The 19,842-nt window shown below is 41.7% G+C and overlaps 2 protein-coding genes across 2 annotated transcripts; both read left to right on the plus strand.

The window, feature by feature from the left end:
• Window positions 1–1,575: 1,575 nt before the first annotated feature.
• On the plus strand, window positions 1,576–10,954 carry dlb (deltaB). The gene is made up of 7 exons (XM_053618620.1): window positions 1,576–2,612; window positions 2,793–3,032; window positions 3,972–4,038; window positions 4,143–4,400; window positions 5,449–5,810; window positions 8,237–8,453; window positions 8,594–10,954. The coding sequence occupies exons 1-7, from the start codon at window positions 2,556–2,558 to the stop codon at window positions 9,277–9,279; spliced, it is 1,887 nt and encodes a 628-aa protein (XP_053474595.1). The 5' UTR covers window positions 1,576–2,555; the 3' UTR covers window positions 9,280–10,954.
• Window positions 10,955–11,398: 444 nt separating this feature from the next.
• ppp1r14aa (protein phosphatase 1, regulatory (inhibitor) subunit 14Aa) lies at window positions 11,399–19,063 on the plus strand. Its single transcript, XM_053618578.1, has 4 exons — window positions 11,399–11,630; window positions 16,834–16,914; window positions 17,005–17,037; window positions 17,803–19,063. Exons 1-4 carry the CDS (start codon window positions 11,445–11,447, stop codon window positions 17,974–17,976), a joined length of 474 nt encoding a protein of 157 aa, XP_053474553.1. The 5' UTR covers window positions 11,399–11,444; the 3' UTR covers window positions 17,977–19,063.
• Window positions 19,064–19,842: the final 779 nt, after the last annotated feature.

The following is a 19,842-nucleotide window of genomic DNA, read 5'->3' on the forward strand; positions in this document are numbered from 1 at the left end:
GTGAGGAGTATTTGACCAGTTATTTATTTAATTGTTTTAGCCTAGATTAAATATAGAGAAACAATGGAGGTTCAGAAACATTAGTGCTACAGGGTTGCCAGATAAAATGGTTAAAAAAAGGTTCCTTTGCCACTCAGTCGACTAGTTTCCTTTTTTGCATTCATTTCCCAGCCTTTGCTTCCATTATTCTTCATTATTATCTTTTTATTTTATTTTACTACACCTATTTTAGGGATATTAGTAGGTTATACTATATAGGGTCATGTATGTTGTTTTTAAAAAAATATATATGTAACAGTTTGGCACAGAATTAACCAGGTATTCGAGTTTAACTAGATTATTAGAATTAGTATTAGGCTTATAAATGTGATATAACACACATACAGATGTAAGAACATATATTTGTAGTTGCCTTTTGCACTTCTTGTTTGGTTTAAAAACAGATTCTCTGAAATCTGGCAACCCTGCTAATAGGTGCAGTTATTAGGAGCGCGCGTGCACAGATGCTGTGGAGCGGGACAATGGCTGACGACATCGTCACGTGACCATGTGCCGCCTATTTATCATACAGCTGTGTGCGCGTGGAGCCTGACAAAAGCGTCGTCGACGCGATACACACGCCCGACATCAAACCCCCCCCCCCCCCCCAAAAAAAAAAACACACACACACACACACACACACACACACGAAGACACACAGCAGACTGCTTCTGGAAACCCAATCCACCCCGCACGCGCCGGGGTCATTATTCCCCTCACCAAAAGCTGAATAGAAAAAAGGGGGAAGGGAGGGGGCGGGGTGTATGGGAGGAGGAGGCGGGGCTGCTCGCGCCCCTCAACAACTGTCATTTTCTAGCCTGCTCCCCTCGCGCGCGCGGTTTCAAACAATGGCCGAGTTCCACAAGTGCACACTGTCCTACTAAATAGCATGCGAAAAACTAAATAATAACAAATAATTTAATGACTTTTAGATTCAAATATGACGATTACTATTACATTCGTGATACTGTTTTACTCTTTAAGTAACGTTATGAGGTACTTCCGGTATTAGCCCAGGCTAATTAATACATCCGCTTTTTAACCATCTGTAGCTAAAAGCTAAGGCGTAGACTGCTAAACATTTCCCCCCATAGTTTTGTATACACACTAAAGCATTGTTTGGGCCTATATTCTTACACAAAAACTGAAAAAGATATCAATTAGCCTAGTGTACAACTTCAGAAACAAAAGGGTACTAAACTGTACTTTTCCTTGTTACTGGTCTTGTGTACATTTTATGTGGTACAAAATGTGGTTATAGTGTACAGTGAAAAAAATATTTCATGTACATATTTTCCTTTAAAGCGTTATACTACTGTACATGCATCTTTCTAGGTAAAAGATACACACTAAAGGTATAAATGATGGTACCCTTGATGGTACCACCCCAGCAACAAGGAAAAGTACCATTCAGTACCATTTTTCTGAGAGTAGATAAATGGTGAACCGTAGGCAGTTTTTTTTGTCATACCTTACTATACACATTAAAGCAAGTTTGCTCTGGAGAAATTACGTTGAAGTGTTTACTAGGCTACTTTCCTTTACACACATTTAATTTGTCACATAAGCGCTACAAAGAAGATGTGACCTAGTTCTCGTCTACAATCCAAGTCGGATTATTCAACATTTCTCACACAGAACCTATCAAATATATATATTTTTTAAAAACAAAAGAATAAGGGGCACCTGACCCTTCACTTATTATCTCATTTCAGCTCAGCCTATTCAGCGAAAGTGGTGTAATCTACTCGTCCTTCCTACACGTGACTTGCTATTCTGTTGGTCCAGGCTGCTGTGAAGGAAAGATGAATTTGTCATTTAAATATTAATGAGTGCTGGGGCTTTTTATAGGGGAACAAATCAGCCAAATAGGCTATAATGACATTTTTTTCTTCCTTCTTTCCTTCTTTCGTGAAGAAAGAAATGATAGCGACAAAGATGAAGGACGTACTACTCCTTAATATTATTTTGTTCATGCTTTATTTTTAGTTTTAAGAACTGTATTAACAGCAGTAACAGTGAAAGTATTTGTATTTATTTATTTCTATAGCACTTTTCTGATTAGTCTCACAATCTGTAAATAAACAAGTGGGACCATTAAAAGACAAAGACATGAAATAAAATATAGTTTAAGTCAAATCCTTAATTAAAATACATTAGTGTTAGTGATGTGCCTCCAGGCACAAAACAAACTCAATCATTAACATCCCTCCATATGGTAGTGCCACCTTTGCCCCGACTCTCCTTCTGACGTCAGACTCAGGGGGAGGAGTCAGGGAGTATATAAACCCGCCCCCTGCGCGTGGTTCTTGAATGAAGACGCAGAAGAGACGCGCATCAGGATCAGGATCAGGATTTTCCCACCCTGTCTGAGGTTGAGGTTGTGTGTCTGAGGAGCTGTATTTTAACCAACTCGGCATTGGATTGAATGCATTTTTGTTTTTTTGTGTTTGGATTGGTGATTTTGTTTGCATACCGGATGCGAGCACCTGTGCGTAATTGGAAAAGTTTTGGCCATGGCGCGTCTCCATCTCCGTTTCCTCCTGCTGGCTCTGTCTCTCCTGCTGCCCCTGGTCAGTTTCACACTCTCTCAGGGGATGTGTATAATGATTTAATCATTTTTTTAATTATTTTTTTTAAGAGACAGAATTATTGTAGGGAGATTGTTATACTCGTGAATTAACACATCATAGGTGTTTTAGGATTAGTATTTATTTATTTGTTTATTTATTTGTGACTTGTCCCATCTGTAGGCTGCCTCCTCGGGACTGTTTGAGCTGAAGGTGCACTCTTTCAGCACCACACGTCGCTTCTGCAGGAGAACTCGCGACTGCAACATCTTTTTCCGCATCTGCCTCAAGCACTCGGAGGACGTGATCTCCGCCGAGCCGCCCTGCACCTTCGGAACCGGGCAGACCGGAGTGATGCGGGCCGAACCGGGAGCCATCTCCAACAGCGCCGCCATCCGAGTACCCTTCCACTTCAAGTGGCCGGTAAAGTCAACTTCACCCATGATGATACAGTCTCACACTACTGCATGCTCAAATAGTGTGCGTAATCGGAAAGGGTTTGGCCATGGCGCCATGTAGGTTTAACTAACACCAATTTCTGTTGGATTTGCTGCATTAAATTGCACGAATTCGAAAACAAATTAGTGTTTGAATTGAATTTTTGGTGAGAATTATTGTATTAAAAAAAACCCCAAAACAATAGAAACCATCACTGAAATTCCAATTTGTTTCCACTACAGACAATCAGCTAACCATTAAAACCATTACCATGATTGGTCCTTAATGGTATCCACTAGACATGACATGCCAGCAATAGAAGGCAGCAAATTATCAGTAGAGACCCACAGGGACCATTACAGTTTCCATTAAAACCAATAGAATTCCCATTTTAACCATTAAAATCATTACAATTCTATGAGGGTTTCTATTGTTTGTTTTTCCCCCAGCAGGATATTTATTTATTTATTTATTTCTGAAACTATTTCTTAATTGGAACTTTTTTTAGTTAGTTTGTTTAGTTAATTAATTAACCAATTAATTGTTTAATTATGTATGTATTTGTGTTTGTTTACTTATTTATCTGTTGAAATTGTATTTACTTATTTACTGAAACGTTGTATTTATTTACGAATGTATGCATGTATTTGTTTAAAATGGTAAAGTTCATTTAGCACCACTCTTATACGTTCAAAAGATAACGTTGCTTTCTATGTGTTTAAAATCATGAATTGCAATAAATCCATTTCGTAAAAGTGTAAGTGCAAAACGAGTGATTTGGAGCAAAGCGAGGATTTGAGACATTAAGCCCTCTGCGTTTTGTTGAGTTTTACCCTTATATCTTGGCCCAAGGAGTTCAAGTCCAGTGTCATTTACATCATTAGCCAGTATTTGAACTCTGCTGCATTTCTCATCGTTTTTTAGGGAACGTTTTCTCTGGTTATTGAAGCCTGGAACGCCGAGTCACCCAAAGAGCACGCTGACCACACAGGTATGTGCCCACTAGCTCGTTAGCGAGCCGTCCCCACGCTTCAGCAGGTGCACATGACCCCTGATCCTCCCGTGTTATGTTGTGTTTTTTTTTTCCATCCACAGAGAACCAGAACAACCTGATCAGCCGTTTAGCGACGCGGCGGCGTTTATCCATCGGGGAGGACTGGTCTCAGGATGTGCACTTCGGCGAGCAGAGCGAGCTCCGCTACTCGTACCACGTGTTCTGTGATGAGTTCTACTATGGAGATGCGTGTTCAGATTACTGCCGACCACGCGACGACACACTCGGCCACTACACGTGCGACGAGAATGGAAATAAACAGTGTCTGGACGGCTGGCAGGGGGAATACTGCTCCGATCGTGAGTCTCTCTCTCTCTCTCTCACACACACACACACACACACACACACACACACTGTCTGTCTGATTTAGTAGCATTTTTACGGATCCCGAACAACAGCTAGCCAGCAGCTTGAGCGACCTTAAAGCTACATTAGCTTGTTATCATATCCACACATCGATACACTTTCTGGGAATCTATGAACTCCAGACTGTTAGCAAAGTATTAATTGACGTAGATTTTGACAATGGAACATCGAGTAACGGCTACGCCGGTGCTGTTTTTAAAAACCTGGGTGGAACAGGATTGTGGGATGTATGCGACACTGATCCTAAATCAGAGAACTGAAAGGACCAGCGCCTCATGAAAGCACACTAATGCCATCCAGAAAGTCACGCCTACCAAAGGGAACTACATTCTCATAGTGATGCGATGGTTGTGATACTGGGCCTTGTTCCAAATCACCACACTAAAATATTACCCTTACCCATGTGACCTGTTCAGCTGTTTATTTATAGAAGCTACATCTCTCATTTTTGTTACATAGTCTTGTGTGTGTGTGAGAGAGAGAGAGAGAGAGAAACACAAAGAGAAGGAGTGTATATGATATGTCAGAGGGCCAGATGTCTGTTCGGACCCTTGGGACAACTACGTCTGGTCTGGAAGCGTCTCGACGTGTGGTTTTGTGAAAGTCTGGTTGTGTATGAATGAGTTAACGAGTGTGTGTGCGTGCAGAAATCTGAGCTGTAGCCATAAAGCTTATCTACATCTAACATCTGTGTGTGTGTGTGTGTGTGTGTCTGTGTCTGTGCGTGTCTGTGTGTGTGTGTGAGCATCTCATTCAGTTCTTTTGTTCATCAGAACAATAGGAGCACAGAGCAGACACATGCTGTGGACTCATTCAGTGTGCGTGTGTGTGTGTGTGTGTGTGTGTGTGTGTGTGTGTGCGTGCGTGTGTCAGCTCACCAGCTGCTGGCCTCAACACTTAACACTCCCATTCATCTGTTCTCGTTTAGCTGGGCGTGGCCAGCGTGTGTGTAACCTCTCTCCCCTTCCCCTCCCCTCACAGCCATCTGCTCGGCGGACTGCAGCGATCGTCACGGTTACTGCGAGGCCCCCGGCGAGTGTAAGTGTCGTCTGGGGTGGCAGGGCCCGTCCTGCAGCGAGTGTGTGCGCCACCCCGGCTGTCTGCACGGCACCTGCACGCAGCCTTGGCAGTGTGTGTGTAAAGAAGGCTGGGGAGGTCTTTTCTGCAACCAGGACCTGAACTACTGCACCAACCACCGGCCCTGCGCTAACGGAGCCACCTGCACCAACACGGGCCAGGGCAGCTACACCTGCACCTGCCGGCCGGGGTACGGAGGCACCGACTGCGAGCTCGAGATCAACGAGTGCGACTGCAACCCCTGTAAGAACGGCGGCAGCTGCAACGTGAGTTACTTAACACGCCTTAACCTGAACACCACCGCCCTCAACACTCCACCTTTACACAATTTCACTTACTGCAACCCTTGCAAGGACCACAGGTCGAGTCCCCATAATGCACCAATACTTTAACACACCCTAAACACTAACCACTCTCACTAACTGCAAGAACACTAACACCATAACCTTAACACCCCAACACACCCTAAGCTTAACACTACCACTAACCCCAAAACACCAACAACTTCAACGTGAGTCCCCATAGCACACCTTTACGTGAACTCAAACCTGTTATGACATCGTTTCTAACTGCAAGAACAACGGAGTGCATGTCTCTGACTGAACACTAACACCATAACCCTAACACTTTAACACACCTTTACTCGTAAACTTAACTCACTCACCCTGACCTCTGCAAGAACAACAGCAGCTGCAACAAGAGTCTCGAACCTGATCACGCCTTAACCTTAACACTAACATCATAACACATATTTACTGACGCACCCTAAACTTAACACGATCACTAACCCCAATACCTGCAAGAACACCGACAGCTGTACCTCAAGTCCTGAACTGAACACTAACACCCTAACACACCTCTACTCGAACGCACCCTGTTATCATGTACTGCAATGCCTTCAAGAGAAGAGATAGCTGGAATGTGGGTTTCCAACTCAACACCTGAACTTAACACTAACACCTATAACCTTTACAAGTCCCTGCAAGAGCAATGTTGTTTACCTCAACTGAACACTAACATAACACTGTAACCCTAACACTGCAATACAACCTCAGCTTAACACTGTAACCCTAACACTGCAATACAACCTCAGCTTAACACTGTAACCCTAACACTGCAATACAACCTCAGCTTAACACTGCAATACAAGCTCAGCTTAACACTGTAACCCTAACACTTCAATACAACCTCAGCTTAACACTGTAACCCTAACACTGCAATACAACCTCAGCTTAACACTGTAACCCTAACACTTCAATACAACCTCAGCTTAACACTGTAACCCTAACACTGCAATACAACCTCAGCTTAACACTGCAATACAACCTCAGCTTAACACTGTTACCCTAACACTTCAATACAACCTCACCTTAACACTGTAGCCCTAACACTGCAATACAACCTCAGCTTAACACTGTAACCCTAACACTGCAATACAACCTCAGCTTAACACTGTTACCCTAACACTGCAATACAACCTCAGCTTAACACTGTTACCCTAACACTGCAATACAACCTCACCTTAACACTGTAGCCCTAACACTTCAATACAACCTCACCTTAACACTGCAATACAACCTCAGCTTAACACTGTAACCCTAACACTGCAATACAACCTCAGCTTAACACTGTTACCCTAACACTGCAATACAACCTCAGCTTAACACTGTTACCCTAACACTGCAATACAACCTCACCTTAACACTGTAGCCCTAACACTTCAATACAACCTCACCTTAACACTGCAATACAACCTCAGCTTAACACTGTAACCCTAACACTGCAATACAACCTCAGCTTAACACTGCAATACAACCTCAGCTTAACACTGTTACCCTAACACTGCAATACAACCTCAGCTTAACACTGTTACCCTAACACTGCAATACAACCTCACCTTAACACTGTAGCCCTAACACTTCAATACAACCTCACCTTAACACTGCAATACAACCTCAGCTTAACACTGTTACCCTAACACTGCAATACAACCTCACCTTAACACTGTAGCCCTAACACTTCAATACAACCTCACCTTAACACTGTAGCCCTAACAGTGCAATACAACCTCAGCTTAACACTGTTACCCTAACACTGCAATACAACCTCACCTTAACACTGTAGCCCTAACACTTCAATACAACCTCACCTTAACACTGTAGCCCTAACACTTCAATACAACCTCAGCTTAACACTGTAACCCTAAAACCTTAATACAACCTCAACGTCAGTCTAACATTAACACTAACAATCTAACATAGCCTAATATAAACATTAACACGATGACACACTCTAACCTTAACAAACCTAAGCCTGCTCTCAAAACTAACACCTAACACAGCCTAACAATAACTAACACACTCTAACCTTAAAACTAACACTCTAACACACTCTACTCTTTACACTAATACGCTAACACATACTAACTTTAACACTCTAATAAACTCTAAACTTAACACTGTAACACAGCCTAACCTTACCACTAATTCTCCAATACATGGTAACTTTAACACTCTAACACGCTGTAACCCCTGCAAGACCGGAGTCCTCTGCAATGTGAGTCTACAATTATCTAAGTTCAACATTAACACTTTAGCACACTAACACCCCAACACATCTTTACTCTAACACACCCGATAGATCGTATAAATACTCTCTCTCTCTCTCTCTCTGTCTCTCTGTCATGGTGCAGGATCTGGAGAACGATTACTCGTGCACATGCCCTCAGGGCTTCTACGGGAAAAACTGTGAGATCATAGCAATGACGTGTGCAGATGATCCGTGCTTTAACGGAGGAACATGTGAGGAACGTTTCACTGGAGGCTACGTGTGCCGCTGCCCCCCAGCCTACACTGGCTCCAACTGTGAGAAGAAACTGGACCGCTGCAGCCATAAACCCTGTGCCAACGGTGCGTGTTACAGTTTTTATCCTCCATCATGATGACAGCATTAAAAAAACAAAACAAATGTAGACAATTCCATAATTAACTGTGGAGGATGTTGTAAATCTACTTTAGTGGTTGAAGTGTGTAAAATGTTCTCTGTGTAGGTGGTGAGTGTGTGGATGTGGGCTCCGGGGTGCTGTGTCGGTGTCGCCCGGGGTTCGCCGGGCCACGCTGCGCCGTTAACGTGGACGACTGCGCACGTTCTCCTTGTCAGAACTCGGGAACATGTGTAGATGGAGTGAACGACTACACATGCTCGTGCACACTTGGATTCACGGGGAAGAACTGCAGTGTGCGTGCCGATGCCTGCCTCTCACACGCTTGCCTGCATGGCGGTACCTGCTACACACACTTCTCAGGCCCCGTGTGCCAGTGTGTGCCTGGATTCATGGGTCCCAGCTGTGAGTTCCCCGTGCTGGATAGGGCCGGACTGGAGCGGGCAGCGTCACGCACCTCTCGAGGTTCCTCCCCTTCCACGGTGGCGGCGCTGTGCGTGCTGGGCGTGCTGGCAGCATGCCTGGGCGTGTGCGTGGCTGTGGTGTTCCTGAGGCGCAGGAGGCAGCGGCTGCGCAGACAGCAGCTCTGCGACTCTGTTTTCAATGACCTCGAGACAGTCAACAATCTCGACCGGCAGCACTACCCATATGAACACGAATTCCTGTCCAGAGCTGTCAGTCAGGTGAAGCCGAGCAACACAGAGGCCAGGCTCGGCTGCTCATTGGCTCCCGGGCACACGCTTCCTGCCGGGAGGGACTTCCTGTGGAGCGCCGGAGGGGCGGGGATTAGATAACAGGCGCATAGGTTCAGGAAACAAGTTTCAAACACCACACATGCGCGCGCATATATATATATATATATATATATATATATATATATGTATATGTATATATGTATATATGTGTATATATATATATATATATATGTATATATGTGTGTGTGTATGACACACGCGCGCGCACAAACTGAGTGAAGAATGAAAATGATTTAAGCACTTCTTTTTCATTTAAAAAAAAAAAAACATGACAGAATAAAGTGTTGAACAGGACCTTTTCTGTCGGACCGATGGAGTTTAGGCTCCTGAAACCAAAAAAAATATATAAAAAATTAAGCTACTTTAAAGTGTTAGATTTGGTATAGATGGTGATTACTACAGAACTCAACATAAACAGTATGTGACTAGTCATTTCTGTATTATAAGGCATGAATGAAATTCTGTATGATTAAAGAAAATTCACAATATACAGTATATGTAAGCAAAAAATGAAAATGTACAAATTATTTGAAAGAATACGTCACAAAATACCTGCAGGAAAGAAAGAAAAAACCACATGACCCATCCCATAGTTTGGGATTATTATGGTAGGTTAGGCCAAATCCTGACTGGCTTCTAGAAAACTGATGTTCAGCCTTTCAGTTTATTTTTTATCGAAGAATGAGTCGAACATCATTCCTCCTTTTAATTCTGATTTATCTTTTCAACATTATGGTGAATGGTGTGTTTTTTGGGGTTTTTTTTAAAAACACTTTTAACCTCTATACTATATACTTTTTTATATCCATTATAATGATATGTAAACAATGAGATGTCTGGGTTAGCTGGATAACTTAATTCTTTTATAGTTCTGGTTTAAGTTATCCAGCTAATTGTAAATTCCTGCTTTTTTAAAAATATATATATATAAACTCTCTAGATCTCGAACTGGGAAAGTTCGAAGTCTGCATTTCCGCCGACGTTCGATTGTAACGAAGTCCCAAATGACGGCTAAAGTTCTCTCCGACTCCTCCTGACATCCTGTACGGATGTTCGTTCTACTTGTATGATCCACAAAATGGAGTGTATTAGATCTGTACTTTCATTGTTACAAAGTCAGAAATATATTTATAAATATTTTCCTAAACCAAAATGGGGATATTGTTAGCCCAGCGTTGTATTGCTATGTAGCAGCGAGCTCTTTCCCTATGTGTAAGCGGGAAGTCATTTGTTGTCATTTTGATACGTAGAACTTGAGGTTTTCTGAATGTGATGTTTCTGACTCGTAAAAAAAAAAAAAAAAAGATTTCTGTAGCCATTTCACCTTTCATGACCCTTAAACCTGAGTTTAATGCCTGCTTTAAGTTCCTGTTTTGCATTTTTGTACTTTTAATTTCAATCATTTTTCTTGTGAGACAATATTTTATGTTAATTTATTTTGTATGTCTATTTCTTTGTCAAGTTAATAATAAAATGTGTAATGTAATCCCGCATCATTCATTAATCCGGCATAAATTTACAGAAGGTCAAGGGATTGGTTTACCAGTAATCTCCAACAACCAATCAGAGTTGAGCTTTTGGGGAAATGGAAAAGTTCGGCGATAAAAAGCGATAACGATGTGCTTTATTTCACTGATCTAATTATTACACTGACCGGATTAGCCATTAACAGAGAGGTTTATCGATTAAGTATGAATATGTGAAATTTGCCCTGCTGAACAATGCATTAGTGGTGTTTAAGTTTTAAAAAATAAATAAATAACTGCAAAATAAGCGATTTTTCAGCAGGGGCTTTGCTCCCCCTAGTGGAACACAATAAAAATGACATCCTACTGATTATTATTCTCTTTTTTTTTTGGTAGTAAATAAAGAGAAATAATACAACCAAAAATTAAATGCATTAAAAATTGACTTGTACTTACAATTGCACCTGATCAACAAAAACATGTTCAGTGTGTTAAGTTTGCTTCTTTATGTATGGACTGGAGCTACAATGTGCGAGAGCGTAAGCAAAGTAGAACACATGCGAAATGCTTGTGAGAAGTTAAGTGTGAAAGTTAGGACCGCGGAGAGCACTGTGTTTATCAGCGGTAGGGGGCGCGCGCGCGCACAGATAGCTGTGCGTCTGGGGAGCGCGCACGCGCGCATACATTTTCCCTTCAATCCCTCAGCACAGACCTTTCTCAGTCTCTCACGCGCGCGCTATGGCCGAGGAGCAGCAGGATCGCCCTTGTTACCCGCAAGCGCTGGGGCCCGCGCGCGCACACGGCCCGACCCTGCAGAAGCGGCAGGCGCGCGTGACGGTGAAGTACAACCGCACGGAGCTGCAGAAGCGCCTGAACGCCGAGAATTGGATCGAGCGCGCGCTGGAGGAGCTGTACGCCGGCACGGTGAGGCACGGTGGCGGTGGGGTAGTTACTTTTAGAAGTTTCAAAACAGCTTTATAGTCAGAGCTTTAAAACTGTAATAGTAATAAATACACGCTGGATTTTTAATAATAATAATAATAATAATAATAAATCTTATTGAGCCAAGTTAACCTACTTGTACATAACTTTGAAGGAATAAAATTTTTAAAAAGTGAGAAAATAAAGTAAAACCAGACAAAATGATTCCCTTTTTTTAAAAAAGTGGTCATTTCTTTTCCCAGCTAATTTTTTTTTTTTTAAACAATAAAAGACTTTGTTACTTTGTGGCGTGATGAAACGGAGTTACTCTTAACCCAAACTTTCCTATAATAGCATGGAATTGTTTTTATTCCTCTTACCACAGCAGTATGTGAATACTACTATGCATATATTTATTAAAGAAAGGCACATCGCACTATTCATCCATTTATACTTATATTTATTGTGGGGGAACATCCATGAAACAGGCTACTTCCCTGTTCTCTCTTACATTATAGCAGCTATAAAGACTCGTTCCCTCACCAGCCCTCTCTTTTTTTCCTCTCTCTTTTGAAGTTAAGAAGACAAAAAAAAACTGTTACAACAGCACTGAAACTGGAGATTCCTTCCAAAGATGTTCCACAAACATCTCCTTACAGAAAACGTCACCAAATCAATGATGAGACACCAAAGAACCTTCCTTATCTTTGGTCATAGAAAACAAAATTGTGGTCAATATCCAGACCATGTGACCTGGAGAGATCTCAGTCTGCCTCTTACCTAAGTAACACCACCAGATTGGCATTACTCAAGAATGTGCTCGTCAGTGGTTTCTAAACACTTAGATTTAAGGGTTAAAGGGCAAACACTTGAGTGAGAAAGAAAGATAAAAGGAAAGTTTTAGCCTGTACAAGCTTTGTCTGTACATCTGTATATCAGCAAAGCACGAGGAGTTGAATAAAGAATTCAAAATTAAGAAAGAAAGACGGTGAGGAAAAATCTGAAGTGTGAGAGACTATTGCTTTTCAATAGCCAGCTACTTGAATTCTTAACTTAGCTAGGTAGCAAGAGGTTGTTACAGCTATGTTTGTGGAGCATTACTAGCGAGCTAGCTAGCTTATATTAGCTAATTTATTTCACAGTTTCACAGCAATATGGGAGAATCCTGGAAATTATTTTGCAAGAATTATAGATCTTTATTTGTTGTGTCAGTAGCTAGCTAGCAATTTAGCCAGCATCTTCATTTTCACAAGAATTTATGTCCAATTTTTTTTTCTATCCCTCCTGACTGATAATGTGGCTAGATTACCTCAAAATGCTGTCCTGTATTTTTTTTTTTCTGAGGTAAAAATACTAGACTGCTACTTGTACAGTTTGTCCTAATTATGGAGAAGTAGCAATACTATTGTTTCAGACGGCTAACTAGCTTGTTATCTTGTCTAGATAGTACTGTACCGTTTTGTCAAGCGCTATAAGAGCTAGCTAGGTAACATTAGCTAAAATATTTTCTAGAGAATTCTTGCATTGGCTAGGATTATGATAGCTCATTGCTGCGTATGTGTCGCTGACTAACCACTTTTTGCAGCACAGAACATTTAAAATGCTGATAAATCATCACCACTGAGATGTAATGGGGTAGATGATGCATTTCTGGTTTGGTTTGAAAGAATTTATGGCGGCATGGTGGTGTACTCGCTCGTGCTCTCTCTCTCTCTCTGGGCTTTATATGGAGCTGTGGTGTGTGTTTTTGTGTGTGCTTGAGTGATTAGCGAGTAGGAGTGTGTGTTTCTGCACAGCTCTACAGATAAAACCTTATAAACATTATAAATTACTTGAGAAAAGTTTGTCAGTGAGTTATCTGTGGGAAGATGCAAGAACGCTCCCGTCACATTCCTTTAATTCCTTTACACCCGCTTCGGCTAAAACGCGCTACAGTCGTGCCATAATTAAAGGGGCAGTCTGTAATATTTTTTTAAAAATTGGTTCTAGACCTTTGCTGATAATACAGTGTTAAAGAAACATTAGAAAAACTGTGATTTGCAGTAATGCCTCGTCTCTGACAGTAGAGGACTTTATGGTTTTGTGAAGTTCTCTGTGGTTTTTATCTTCTTCACTTCAAGAGAGAGAATAAAGAGAGGTTGGTGAGGGAACCACTGTTTATCGCTGCTATAAACGTAAGGGACAACAGGAACTAACTTGTTTCACAGATGTTCCACGACATTAAATGTAACTATAAACAGTTTTAAAAAGTACGATGCATGCTGGGAAAAGGCTTGAATTTCACTTCAGAAAAGCTGTACGAATGTATATGAGGCATAATATGCAGTCCCCACGGAAACCAATTCATTTATTTTTTGCTGTAGACTGAAGACATTTGGGTTTGAGATCAAAAGATGAAAATGAGAAGCGAGTTTAGGATTGCAGCTTTTTATTTCCTGGTATTTATATGTAAGGCGTGTTAAACGATGTAGAACCTAGCACATTTTGTATCAGACCACCAAATTTGTAGGCGAGCAAAAATATTGGAACATGTGGCTGACAGGTGTTTCTCGTTTCCCAGGTGTGTCCTGTTAGACCTGTTTAAACAATAAATAACTCTGAACATCTACTCTTGGTTTTAGTTTTCAGTTTCACCTGTGAAGACTGTGTTTGTTGTTAAAAAGGATAAACCAACATGAAGATCAGAGAGCTGTCTACGGGAGAAAAAAGAGCCATTTTGAAGCTGAGAACAGAGGGAAAATCGATCTGAGGCATTGCACAAACATTGGGCGTAGCAATATAATGATTTGGAGCGTCCTGAAAAAGGAAGTAAACACTGGTGTACTGAGTAAAAGACACCAAACAGGTCAGCCAAGGAAAACTACAGCAGTTGATGACAGACACATTGTGAGAGCTGTGAAGAAAAACCCAAAAAGGTTTTTCTACAGTCAGTGACATCACCAACAACCTCCACAGGGCAGGGTGAAGGTCTCACAATCCACTGTTCGAAGACTTTGAGAGCAGAAATTTAGAGGCCGTACCACACGATGAAAACCACTCAGCAGCATTAAGAATCAGAAAGCCAGATTGGAATTCACAAAGAAACACAGAGATGATCCACAAAAGTTCTGGAACCGAGATGAACCGCTACCGAATTGATGGAAAGGCCAAAGTGTGCAGAAAGAAAGGATCTGCTCATGATCCAAAACATACAAGCTGATCTGTGAAACATGGTGGAGGTAGTGTCATGGCTTGGGCTTGCATGGCTGCTTCCGGAACAGTCTCACTAATCTTTATTGATGATGGAACTCATGATGGTAGCAGCAGAATGAATTCAGAAGTTGTCCGGTACAATCTGTTTACCAATTTACAGAGAAATGCATCGAATGAATCAGAAGGAACTTCATCATGCAGCAAGACAACGATCCAAAACACACTTCCACCTCAACACAGGACTTCATCGGGGGGGGGGGAGTGGAAGGTTTTAGACTGGACAAGTCAATCACCAGACCTTCACGTTAATATTAATGATGTACAACAGCCACAAAAAAACAAGCTAGTTCCCAGAGGAGTAGTCTGTAAGCTTTCCGTATTTATCAGCATTAGCTTTGTAACTTTATTTTTGTAATGTAATAATCATGGATGGTGTGTGCTTTATGAATCACTTGCGATATTTCTAGTTTCTGGTCTTTCGTGAGAAGCTGAAATACTCGTTCTTCTTCCATTCGGGGTGATTTGTGATGGTGCAGGGGTGCGTCGCCACTCTCACAGGGCTTTATATGGAGTCACAGTTTAAGTGTGTGTGTGGGTGTTCAGCAGGTAGGTGTGTGTGTGTGTGATCTCTGTAGAGTTTTACAGATAAACACAGTGAACAGTTAGAGTGCGCGACAAGTACATAATGGATGGTGAACCCGTGGCCTTTGTCTCATTATTTCTGTCTGCCCTTAAACACTGTATACAACCCCCACACACACACTGCGTATCTCTCACGCACACACGCACAGAGGCAGTGGGCCAGGGCCTTATAAGGAGAGGTGCTCGCTTCCTCATGGGGGATCCCAGACTTCCTGTTCCACAAAAAGACAAACAACAACATACAGCCACACAAATATGTGTGATTCTAGAGACTTACCAGATGCCTTACATGGACAGTGTTGTGTGTTTGTGTGTACATGTATACAATCGTATGCTTACACATAGACTGTGTGCAGCTGTGAGAAAAACTTTGTGTGCGATGAGGAATTTCTGCGCGACTGACCATCTAAACAAAACCAAACCAAACACCGGACCAATGGGACATTTCGCAGACACAAGGACTCCTCTGTACGGAAGACTTTCCCATGTCGGAAAACAAGTTCCGGCTTCACCTCTGACTGTTACAAAAGCTCTGACACTGGAGACTCCTTCCCTAAATGTTCAATAAACATCTCTTTGCAGAAAACGTCGCCATGTCAACGAGTACATTTATGTGCAGCGTCCGCCGTACAAATGCCAACTATTTATATTATTTGGATATTAGTTAATATTACTAAATATTATTTTATATATTATATTTTCTAAATATAATTATATGTACAAGAGAAGGAAAAGCACAAGTTTGCGCTGGTGTAGTATGTATGGAACAGTGTGTGAGAGAGAGAGGGAGAGTGAGTGTGTGAGTGTGTGAGTGTGTGAGTGTGAGTGTGAGTGTGTGTGTGTGTGTGTGTGTGTGGTAATTACTTTCCTGTAAATGCTGGTGTTTTATCAGCAGCTCCCGCCATGTGTTCTTAGTACATTCCTTTCATTCTTTCAGTTGTCCAGTCTGAACTGTGCACTGATGTGTAACTATATATTTTTAATCAGTTTCTGATATTATCACAATATTGTATATTTAATAATTAAAAAAAAAAAGAAGTCTAATTACTAAAATAGGATCAAATACTCCTCAGTGGGAACTGCAGGTTTGTCTCACTTCTGGAACAAATATCAGCTCGGGGCCAGAAAAAAACAAACTAATGATCTCTCATACATAAAAACTCATTTATTAATTCTGCTTTGGATTAAATGTAAAACAGTGGTACATGTTCCAAAAACTGTAGATATTATTAAATATGATTTAAACTGTAAACAAAGAGGCCTTAGACTAACAGTATGTGAAGTGTTCCAGTGTTCACATGCAGCCTGATACACACTGATATAATCTGGTGTGGGTGTGTGTGTGGGTGTGTGTGTGTGTGTGTGTTTGTAGGAGGATGAAATGCCAGAAGAGATTGACATTGATGACTTACTCGTTCTGCAGAGTGACGAAGAAAGAATGCAGAAACTCCAGGTGGAATTAACACACTAACAAAATTGAAATCAAAAACAAAAGGATTCACTTTCAGATAATATTACTATTATTATTCATTCTGTGCTGCAGGAGCTGCTGCAGACCTGCAGGAATAACACACAGGTATAATCTCTCTCTCTCGCGCTCTCTCTCGCTCTCTCTCTCTCTCTTCCCATCCTCTTCTCTCTGTACTCTCTCACTCTCTTCAATCGTTATTTCGACTGTATACCGTACAGTGTTGCCAACGCACCAGGAGAACAAGAACAACAAAACAAGAACAAAGATAACAGCGAAGAAGATGAATAACAACTATACTGATGTAAACACAATAGTAATGATATTATTATTATTATTATTATTATTTCATCTGTATTGTTCCTATCATCTTTCTTGTCCCTCCCGTCTTTCTAAAGGAACCTGCACTGACTGACACTCACTTGTACGTTTCCAACAACGATCATTTGTTCTCTACATACACACACTCGCTCTCTCTCTCACTCGCTCGCTCTCGTCTGTTTCCAGTGTTGAATACGGCGAGTTTTACTTTGAAGTGACGGTAGAATTTTATCTCCAGAAGACGGGAGGTAGGGCTGTAGGTTTGACCGGTTCATGTGTGGTAGTTTGATAACGATCAGTGTTCGTTCCTTCATTTATCACGCGTGTATTTCAGTCATTATTCACTCGCCTCCTGCAGCAGCTCGGTGGTGTTAAAGGAAGAGGGTGTGTGTTGGTTCAGTTTGAACTCGTGCGTGAATAATAAAAGTTTTCCAGTGTTCATTTTTCCACATCCTCATACTCTCTCTTCTCTGCTCTGCTCGTCTTTTAGCAGCACAAAGACATTCTTTAACTAGAACTTGAGCACTGTGTGTGTGTGTGTTCTCCACCCAGCCATTCATCAGTGAGCTCCTCCAGATGTTGCATGGCCTTCACAAACAGGAAGATCTCCAGAAAGAGGGTCTCGGCCATCCCAGTCTCCATGGCTACCCCCATCACCATGGCAATGTGCACAACCACAGAGGCCAACAACAGCACCATCAGCAGCGAACCCATCAGACTCTCTAGCCATATCCCATAATGCACTGCAGCAGCTGGCTATGCCAACCGCCCTAACCCCCCCGCCCCCCACCGGACACGTCCCTCATCCACGGACTGATCATGACATCATCACTAACCTAATGTTTCCACACTGAGCGATTTCCTATCATCACACTCTTAACATGTCAAGGGTTATTCTAGAAGTTTTCCTAACCACACCGAACCATTACACCTCTGACACAGTATTAATATCGTCCTGTATGAAGCAGACAGTGATGTACTGTATGATTATAACTGCTAAAAGTCTAATTTACAAAAAGTTTCTCTTACCTGAAATGTAGCCAGCCAGCCACGAGGGGGCAGCATCACCTAGTCACGAGCTACACAAAATACAGCACAGACAAAGCACCAACATTACACATAAAATAGTGTTAAAGGTGTAGTTCGGCTACGACACAGTTTTCCCTTTACACTAAATGTTGTGGATCAGTCAAGACTTTAATGGTGCTTACACCAACCACGTCCTGCATTTAGAGTAAAGGAAATATGGTGTAGATTTTTGGGCATCAGTTCCATCCAGGACGAGTGGAATAATAGTGAAAATGGATTCATATCCCTGCTGGAAAAACATCAACAAAACAATAGAATTTGTAATGGTTATAATGGGAGTTGTATTGGATTTAATGGAAACTGTAATTTGTTACCTTCTGTTGGTGGCATGTTATGTCTAGTGGATACCATTATGGACCAGTAATGGTTATAATGGTTGGCTGATGGTTTGTAACAATATCTGTAGTGGAAACCATTACAATTTCTGTGATGTTTCTTTTGTTGCTGTTGTTTTTTTTAGCAGGGATGGACCGTGTGGTGTTTTGTTGTTGTTTTTGTTTTTTAATTAAATGCCTTTTCAAACTGACCTTTTATAAATCACCTGTAAATAGCTCAATTTACTCACAAGACTATATCAGTGTTCCACTGTGTTACAGTTCTTGTGTGACTAAGAGCCATTCTAATAACGCTAATAAATCAATGTGACTCAATAAACGTGTTAAGTCTGCTTACGAATGTTAACAAAATAATGTGTGTGAATAAAGTGAAGTTATGTGAAACTGTTACACATATCTACACGAGTTCAAATTCGCCCACCGTGGTTAAATTGGGATTTGTTTCCAAACAAAAGCGTTTTCGTTCGGTGTTGTTTGGGAATGTGTTTACACGAGCCGTGGTGCTTTAATAATGCTTTGTTTACAAAAAAACAAAACTATATTATAAGATTCCATTCATCCATCCATCTATTTTCTGTACCGCTTATCCTACAGGGTCACAGGGAACCTGGAGTCCATCCCAGTGAGCATCAGGCACAAGGCGGGGTACACCCTGGACAGGGTGTTAATCCATCGTAGGGCACACTCACACACCCATTCATACATTACGAACACGCCAGTCAGACTACCATGCATGCATTTGGACTTCGGGAGGAAACCGGAATACATGGAGGAAACCCCTGCAGCACGGGGAGAACATGCAAACTCTGCGCACACAGAGCAGCGGCGTGAATCGAACCCCCAGCTCTGGAGGTGTGAGGCGAACGTGCGAACCACGAAGCCACAGTTTTGACGTTGACTATCGAGCAGGTTTTGATTGAACACTGGGAAGTGTAGTAAATGTAGTTAGAGTGTGATGTTGATGTTAATGTTTATGAGAGACACAATCGCAGTACTTGGACTCTTGAAGCTGTTTTACTTCCTGCACTGTGTCCTGATGACCACCAGAGGGCAGAATAGGACTAAGAAACTAACTTCACATGCTGTTCGTCTTTCAGCTTCAGTACGAGCTTTGTCCTGGTCAGGGTTGCTGTGGATCCGGAGTCTAGACACCTTGGATTGGACAGAA

Source organism: Ictalurus furcatus, chromosome 28, assembly GCF_023375685.1.
Source record: "Ictalurus furcatus strain D&B chromosome 28, Billie_1.0, whole genome shotgun sequence".
Classification (NCBI taxonomy): Eukaryota; Metazoa; Chordata; class Actinopteri; order Siluriformes; family Ictaluridae; genus Ictalurus; species Ictalurus furcatus.

What these genes read in the sequence shown, in the direction of transcription:
- dlb (XM_053618620.1), top strand. Translation starts at nt 2,556, where the DNA reads ATGGCGCGTCTCCATCTCCGTTTCCTCCTGCTGGCTCTGTCTCTCCTG. An exon ending in TGTCTCTCCTGCTGCCCCTG is followed by an intron (nt 2,613 to 2,792) that starts GTCAGTTTCACA and finishes TCCCATCTGTAG; the next exon opens with GCTGCCTCCTCGGGACTGTT. An exon ending in CCATAAACCCTGTGCCAACG is followed by an intron (nt 8,454 to 8,593) that starts GTGCGTGTTACA and finishes TTCTCTGTGTAG; the next exon opens with GTGGTGAGTGTGTGGATGTG.
- ppp1r14aa (XM_053618578.1), top strand. Translation starts at nt 11,445, where the DNA reads ATGGCCGAGGAGCAGCAGGATCGCCCTTGTTACCCGCAAGCGCTGGGG. An exon ending in AAAGAATGCAGAAACTCCAG is followed by an intron (nt 16,915 to 17,004) that starts GTGGAATTAACA and finishes TCTGTGCTGCAG; the next exon opens with GAGCTGCTGCAGACCTGCAG. An exon ending in CCTGCAGGAATAACACACAG is followed by an intron (nt 17,038 to 17,802) that starts GTATAATCTCTC and finishes TTCTCCACCCAG; the next exon opens with CCATTCATCAGTGAGCTCCT.